This window comes from Terrapene carolina, unplaced genomic scaffold, assembly GCF_002925995.2.
Source record: "Terrapene carolina triunguis isolate 2854851 unplaced genomic scaffold, T_m_triunguis-2.0 Scaffold629, whole genome shotgun sequence".
NCBI lineage: Eukaryota > Metazoa > Chordata > Testudines > Emydidae > Terrapene > Terrapene triunguis.
The window spans coordinates 5637062-5645706 of NW_020664980.1; the positions used below are offsets into that span (position 1 = coordinate 5637062).

The 8645-nt window shown below is 43.5% G+C and overlaps 1 protein-coding gene across 1 annotated transcript in view; it reads right to left on the minus strand.

Moving 5' to 3' along the window:
- Positions 1-8554, minus strand: part of LOC112116053 (solute carrier family 22 member 4-like) — a 44221-nt gene extending 35667 nt beyond the window's left edge. The window contains exon 1 of the mRNA XM_024213332.3: positions 8403-8554. Within this exon, the coding sequence (XP_024069100.1) occupies positions 8403-8554 (152 nt within the window). The remainder of the gene's footprint in view (positions 1-8402) is intronic.
- Between the last annotated feature and the right edge of the window lie 91 nt (positions 8555-8645).

The following is an 8645-nucleotide window of genomic DNA, read 5'->3' on the forward strand; positions in this document are numbered from 1 at the left end:
ATACTATTTTTTCCAGATCCCATTCCTCATTCAGCACACAGGACGGATACTGCTCACTTAATGAGAAGCTATTCAATATTTTATTTTCTCCTCACTGTTCAGTATGCAGCTCTAGGCCTTGTTCAAAGACAAATTTATTAATTTCCTCCCTATCGTATCTGAGTGCTTCACAAATATTACATCATTTCCAACTTGTCCCTGTGCCAATCTGCCTCTGCCCCACCCTTGGCTCCTTGCCCCAATTCCACTCTCCCTGTCGACGAGAGGGCTGCCAACTTTGTAATATTTAAAAAATAAACACTCCAGCAGGAGTGCCGGAACCTCCCCTTCCCCACCTCTTCCCAAGGCCCCACCCCCGTTCACTCCTCTTTTCCCCTCTGTCCCCCCCGCCCCCAATCTCCTGCGTGGGTTGGGAGGGACTCGTCTGGGGAGCCAGCACGGGGAGTTGCAGCCACCCAATGCAGATAAGAGGTGGCCCCAGCTGAGTAGCGGCTGGCACAGGTGATGACTCGGCACCTCCCCCACCCTCAGTAACTGAACTTTGGGTGTCCAGTCAGTAGATCCAACCGGACACCGTCAGGTCCACTTTTCGACCAGACTTGCAGGTCAAAAACCGGACACCTGACCACCCTATTGTCTACCCAGACCCACTCTCCACTCCTTAGACTTCTCAGCCTAGTCCCACACTCCCCCTCCAGGTTCACTGTCCAAGTTCCAATCTCCTCCCACCCCAACTCCTTGACCCTAGTCTCCATGCCACTCCGACTTTCACCTCCCAGCTCCTTGACCTAGTCTCATTCTTGGAAACAACTGAACTATTCTGTCTGAAGTTTTTTTTTCTTTGTTTGTTTTTTTAATAAAGAAAAGTCAGCCTGAGGCAGACACCTGGCATGGAAAATTTCAACCCAAACCCTCAATATGTTTGGTCACACTATAGGCAACAGAAAAAAGGGTTTCTTAAAATGGGATGTGTTGGACAACTTTAATAATAGGTAGTATAAAGAAGGCTTAATATATTGTCCTTCTTGAAGAACACTTCTGATTTTCACATACTGGCAGAAATAGTTCAGCTCCCAAAAGTATAGAAGAGTGCACAATTTGGAAACAGCAATACAACAGCTGCAGTTACGCAAGACATTTATCTATCTAAGGTAGTCAGAGTGCCAATAAGTGTGATAAATATACAATTAATCAGAGGCCTAATCTTGCATTGCATTAAAGTCAATGGGAGCTTTGCCCGTGACTTCAGCGGATGCAGAATCAACATGCAGGAGAGCGAGTCTCATAGCAGCTTACTCTGCTAGAACAATAAAACCGAGGTAGTAGAAATCTAGCAATGATTTAACTATACAATCCTCTCTCCATCTTTCATCCTCCTTCTTCTCCACTTCTTGTCTATATTACGTTTCTTTTCCTTTTTCTTATGGAAATATAACTGCAAGCTAACCTCTGGATTTAAAGACACATAACCCCTCCACATGCTGTGTTAAGGTTGCAAAGCCAAGCACTCAAAAGTTAGGAAAGGACAGAATTAAGATTGCCTCTCCAACCTTAATTCGGCCCCGATGTGCATATGGATGATGATATAGACTCATGTCATTAAAGACTGTACTATTTTTCCACAGAATACCTGCCTCATCCATAAGGACACATTGATCTGTATGTGGAGTTTAAGGGGCTTTTATTATAAAGGGTGGCTACAATATTCTCTCACGTGGAGAGTGGTTTCTGCAACAGCACAGGTGAAACTTAGAACATACAACTCTTTATTGTCAAAAATTTTGCTAAAAAGTCCTATCAGGGCCCTGACAGCAGCAAGGCAGAACTGAATGTATCTGAAAGCAAATTTACATGCTGAAGATTTTTTTTTTTTTAAAGAGGTTTCCCACTCCAAAAATGGTGCCAGGAAGCTTTAGTGATTATCATGTCTCCTTTTTAAAATATTAAATTAACCGAGTTCTGCTCTTCAGGCAAGAGTCAGCGGATTACTTTGGGATTAAATGCAATTTAGTACTTGAGGTTTTAGGATTAAAACTTCCATCAAGTTTTACAAACCCACATTCGTCATCCCAAGAAGGTGATTCCTTGTACAAGAGTTGAGCAGATACATAAAATCCTTGAGGATGCTCCATAGAAGGGGTCATAGTGGACAAGCAACTCAACATGAGCTCCCAATGCAATGCTGTGGCAAAAAGGGCTAATACGGTGCTTGGATACATAAACAGGGGCATAGTGAGTAGGAGTTAGGAGATGATTTTACCACTGTGTATGACACTGGTGAGACCAATACTGGAATAGTGCTATGAAGGATGTGGAAGATGCCCATAATATTTTATGTTCTTCTGGTTGACTTTTATTGTGTTAAAAGCAACAGAGGGTCCTGTGGCACCTTTAAGACTAACAGAAGTATTGGGAGCATAAGCTTTCGTGGGTAAGAACCTCACTTCTTCAGATGTTAGTCTTAAAGGTGCCACAGGACCCTCTGTTGCTTTTTACAGATTCAGACTAACACGGCTACCCCTCTGATACTTTTATTGTGTTGTTTGTTATATGATTATAAGGGCATGGCATGGCTTAAGCTACATGTAGCCTGGATGGGGGACAAACACTTCCAAATGCGCCACCCCCCCACCCCCCCGCATTTGCTGATAATTAAAGGACAATGCTGCTTTGAAGTCTATCCCTGACCCTCCTGGTGGGCTGCATAAGCCAATTTAACCAGGTTCAAGGCACAGGGGAAGACAAAGAACTTTGGGGTGGATAACAGGGCAAACTCTGAGGAACAGGGGAGAGGGAGACAGACTCCAGGGATGTAGACTGTCCCCTCGCTCCCAAAGTTGGGGGTGTCTGGATAAGGTAGGCCTAGGTAGGCTTTAGGTATGTCATTTATGCATATAGACTATTGTGTTACCCACCTTTGCACTTGTCATGCTTTGTTCCTACTGTCTGGATTACGCAATACTTTATTTTGAAAAGGCTGTTTTGACCCACTGGTCACAGCTTCTGAAGAGAAGACTCACAGAGCTTGAACCCAGTCAGGCCTGCTAAGCAATCACAAATGGTACACAGGCAGTAGCCTAGTATCCTGGTCTAAGAGTGGGTGAATCGCAGGATTCCACCCCAAAGAGATGGAAGACTCGAGGCATAAAGTCCAGAGAGACCACAGGAGGAGGAGTCAGAGGTGCAGCTAACCCTGAACTGAGACAACTGCGTCCAATTCTGGGGTCCACATTTTGAAAAATGTTGCAAAATTGGTGAGGGTACAGAAAAGAGCCACAAGAATTATTCGAGGGCTGGAGAAAATGCCATGCAGTGAGAGACTTAGAGCTCAATCTGTTTCTTCTTCTTCACTTTCACCTTGTTCCATCAAGCAGGGCCAGTGTCTCCTGTTCTTCTTCCCCAAGCATTATTGGCAAGCATCTTCCAAGCTGACACCAACGTTTTTCAGGTCTTCCTTCAGTGTTTCGAACCACCCTTTTTAGATCTTTCTTGGGTACTTTGCCCCGTGACTACTACTTCTTGTACTCTCTGGCCAACATATCCCATATCTCATTGTCTCACATGACCCAGCCATCTCAGTCAATACTCCCTCAGCTTTTCTGTGATGGGGACTACCTGAATCATGGCTCATACCATTTCATTGCATAACCTATCAGCTCTCATCCTACACAGCGACCCACCTGAGCAGTATGAAGTAGTAGTTCCCTCTTCCTCACCGGCCATACGTCATGGCTAGCCCAATCATGACCTTATACACTTTGCTTTTTAGTTTCTTTGGCATATTCTTATCTCAGAGAATTCCCATCACTTCCTTCCATTTACACCAACTGCTTTTCATGCAGCCCCTAACATTCCCACCAATGCTCAACACTGAATGGGGGTATTTAAATTGCCGCGCAGACTTTAAACTCTATACCATCTGTAGTAGGAAGAGAGCCTGAAACATAAGCCCTTGTATCAGAGGCCTGGTATGAGGCAGGACCTGCTCACAGAATCTGGCAAGAACAGGGCTGATATTGTAGAAATACACATTCCTAAGAAGTGCTAGTCACAGAGTACTCACGCAAACACATCCCAATATCAAGTGGTACCAGAACGTCCTGATATCAAAGATGGTACAAAAACATTCCCCAAGGATAACAGGAACACGCTGACCCCTCCTAAAAGATAAGGTCAGGATGACAGTACGTAATAGAAGTGTTTTAATCGAACCAACATGTACAAGGTGATGGGTAATAACTAGCCACATCAGGGGGCAGTAACTAACTATGTCAGAGGCTGTACGGAACTTGTTTGTATCAGGGTATAAAGATGTATCTCAGAGGGAGTATCTTTGTCCAGCCAATGGGGGAATGGAAAGTCCCACCATTCACTGAGCTGCGTCCCCATTGTCACGGGTATATACGTCTTAGTATCCTCGTAGAGTCTGCCAGGTGCTATTACCATGCTTTATCGACAATAAACATGGCCTGACGCCTTCTTACCTTAACGGATCTTGTGGTCATTGGGCAGTTCGCTTGAGGTCTGCTTTGCCAGCTGTCTGCACAGAGCTGGGGCAACACACAGGGAGAACACACACACGCAGCCAAACATCTAACCACATCATCTAGTTTTACTGGCTTCTCATTGTCCCTCTTGACAAAGCATCACATGTATTCTGTTTTTTGTTGGCTGACTTGTAAGCCATTTTATTCTAATGCAGCCCTCCATTAGTTCTAGGTCGCTTTCCAGTTCATATTTATCTTCACAGCACAACATAATGTCACTAGCAAAAAGCATGCTCCATGGACCCTGTCGCCCAATCTCCTGCGTCAAGGTGTCCATTACAGTCACAAATAGGAATGGGCTTAAGGCTGATCCTTGATATAGACCTCCCTTCACAGTGAATGACTCACTGCAGCTGCTTCTCACTACGGTTGCGCTATACTCATACGTGTCCATGACAGACCAAAACGTATGTCTTCAGCAGATTGATTGATCACAGTCACCCCCATATCAATTCTCTAGGAGCTGTCATTAGCCTTCTCCAAATCCACAAAACACAAAAGTGCAATTCCTTGTGTTTTTCCCTGTTCTTCTGCAACATTCGGGTTGCAAACACTTTATCCATTGTTGACCTTCCTGGCACCGGCTGTCACTTACTTGATACTCCAGCTCCTCCTAAAGACTTTTCTCAATAATTCTTTCCAGCCATTTAATTGTGTGACTCATTAACTTAATGGGTCGTTACTTACTACATTCTTGCACATCACCTTTACCCTTGAAGATAGGGACCAATGTACTCTTAATTCACTTGTTCAGACATTTTTCCCACTATGGAAGAGCTGAAAAAAATTCTCATCATCACTACCCCCTCCTGGCTTAATGCTTCAAATGCCTCAATTGTTACACTGTCTGGTCCCACTGCCTGGCCATGTTTTGTCATCTTGAATGTTGTCTTAAGAGGTTGTTGCTCAATGATTTCTTTGCATTCTCTTCACTGAATAGTTTCTCATAAAACTGCTGACACCTCCTAATAATTTCGCAGTCTTCCATCTTTTACACACTTCACAGCTCCCAAGTCCTCTGTGCTTCTTTGCCTAAACTATATATTCCCTTTTCCCTTTCCTTCATTAGTAGTTCTGTTCATAAGGCTTTAAATGACTGACCCTTAGCTTCCACAACTACTCTTTTCACCATTAGTTCATCAGCTTATATTCCTCAACTTTCCACAGTTCTTACTTTCTGCCATTGCTTAAACCGGTCCTCCTCCTTTACTACCTCTGGCACATCGCTAGATCACCACATCTCCTTGCCATAAAATTTCCATCCTTTCATTTGGCCAGAGGCAGTTTGTGTTTATATGTTTGGATATTTTCCTCCCCAAACCTCATTGGTGTCGTTGTGTTGGTTTGGTTGTTGTCCAATCTCTACGGAACCTCATCCTTAAATCTCAGACTAACTTCTCTATCTGTGAGCTTCCACCACTTGATCCTTTGTTCTGTAATTCATCTTTTGTCCCCCACTAGCCTCCCCCCACAGAAATCCACTACACGTCATGTATGTTGCTCTGCAATCTGCTCTCCTGGAATCACTTTCTAGTCTCTTCCTCTTCTCAGGAAGTAATCTATCTGGGACCTCTTGGCAAAGAACTTGTATGTCATTAAGTGATGTCTCCTCTTTATAAAGTAAGTACTGGCAACAACCAGCTGTGGGCTCTGGCTAACACTAAGGTATCTTCACCAGCTTCATTTCTAGTTCCAAAACCTCATTCTCCGTGACAATCACTGTGGCCCTCACTGTATTCTCCCATGTGTTCTCAACTTGTGGTACTTCACTTATCACTTGGCCCAGCACTATCTGGAACTACTCCTCCTCCATCATGCAACCAACCTGTGGCGCATATCTGCATATAACATTCAATATTTGTTCTCTGCTCAGTGCTATTCTTTCATCAGCCAGTCACTCTTACTTTGGATGTCCAATACCCTATCCTTTAATATTACTGCTATAATCATACCTATTCCATTCCCCCTTGCTACAGAGTCATAATACATTATCTTGTAACCCACCCCAATATCAGTGGATTTCAACCCCTTCCATTTTTACTCTTGTATGCAGATAATGTGCATTCCCCTTTTCTTCAGCATCTTGGCTACTTCTCTTGATTTCCCAGTCATTGCTCCCACATTCAAGAAAGCCAAACATAGGTCTTGGGCTCACTTCTTTAGCCACATGCACCCAGAATGTGGTAGCCTTTTCCCATTTTCCACAGCCTTCAGGAGAAGCGGTCACATGTTGCTTCCAGGGGATGCCCTAGCATTGTACTGATATACTCCCCGAGGACAAAGACCCATAGAGCAGTGGTTCTCAAACTTTTGTACTGGTGACCCCTTTCACACAGCAAGCCTCTGAGTGCGACCCCCCTTATAAATTAAATATACTTCTTAATATATTTAACGCCATTATAAATGCTGGAGGCAAAGCAGGGTTTGGGGTGGATGCTGACAGCTCGCGACCCCCCCATGTAATAATCTTGCGACCCCCTGAGGAGTCCTGACCCCCAGTTTGAGAACCCCTGCCATAGAGCATGTGTGATTGGCACAAATTTTACAAACCAGCTGTCCAGGCCAGAAGTTCTTAGTTTGAAATTGGAGTCCCTTCTCCTAGGTGGACTGCCAACCACAGCTAACAAGCCCCATGTGTCCAGAACAATCTCGTTAGTAGGTACTAGACACCCACCTTTCACACCCATACTTTCAATTAAGGACGCCTTTGCAACAAGAAGACATATGATAGGAGTTGTCTGTCAGAGGCTAGATCTTATGCCAGCTTGCATGCGGCATTTTCTAGGTAGTGAGAGCTCATCCTCAAAGGCACCATGGCAGCTCTTTGGGAGGAGAGTTGAGAGGAGTGATGTGATTATAGTGTCTACGTACCTTCATGGTGAGAAAGGTCCTAAAGGGCTCATTAGCAGAAAAAGGCATAACAAGAACTGACAGCTGGAAGCTGAAGCCAGACCAATTCAAATTAGAAATTAAGCACATATTTTTTTAACAGTGAGGCTGATTAACCACTGGAGCAAACTAACAAAGAAAGTGGTGGATTCGCCATATCTTCTTGATGTCTTCAAATCAAGACTGGATGCCTTTCTGGAAGAAAGACATTAACCAAACAAGCTTTTAGGTTTAATACAGGATTAAATGGGTGGTTTTCAATGGCCTGTGATTCACAGGAGGTCAGGCCAGATTATCTAATGGTCCCTTCTAGTCTTTAATCTGAAGAATGGATCTATGAAAAATATATCTGCTCCTGATGAATCATGTTATGATTTACAGTAATTTAGGGTTGGCTCCATCATTCATTTTGGATCTGCTCAGTTTGTCTCCATCAAACCCTCTTCAGTACACTGACAAAAATGGTGAATTGAGTTCAAGCCATCTCACTGCTCCTAGACTGGGTCTTCCATTATGATGTTAGATGTTTTATTCTTGATGAAACTACTTGAAGAGCATGGATAAAGAAACATCAACTGACCCTTTGTCGAATGGTCAAATACCACATCTGAGTACAAGGCAAATACATGTGCACTTTGCAGAGATTAGTTCCTAGTTTGAAGTGCATCATTGATTTTAATTCTAAAGGTGCCGACTGAACAAATAGAAGAACAGAGCTGGGAATTTCAAAGAAGCTAATTGAGTAGGTGCCCAGTTCCCAATGAAAGTCATGGGAATTGGGCACCTAACTCCCTTAGGCCCCTTTTAAAATCTCACTGTATATGACTTAGCACCCTCATTTTGGTTGAGCACAGATCAGTCTTGAAACATGCTCAGAAAGGAAAGCTTACGCTCCTCTTTTTAAAGGGTAAGGTCAAGCTGTACAATTCTAGAAGCAACAAGGCTAACCTTCTGTATGTACTTTACCTGTCTGAGAGCTGTCCTGATATAAAGGATCCAATAAGCACCCCCACAAAAAACAAGGAGGTAGTCAGGGGGGTTTTCCAGTCATCATCACATACCAGATTCCACTGCAAAAGAAAGAGCAATATGTAACATTCCTTATTACTTAATATCATTTCACAATCATTCAGATCAAAAGATGACTTAAATTAGCTGATTAGTAACAAGTTCATTTTGAAAGTGATTGGATTTCAACATTCTTTGGTG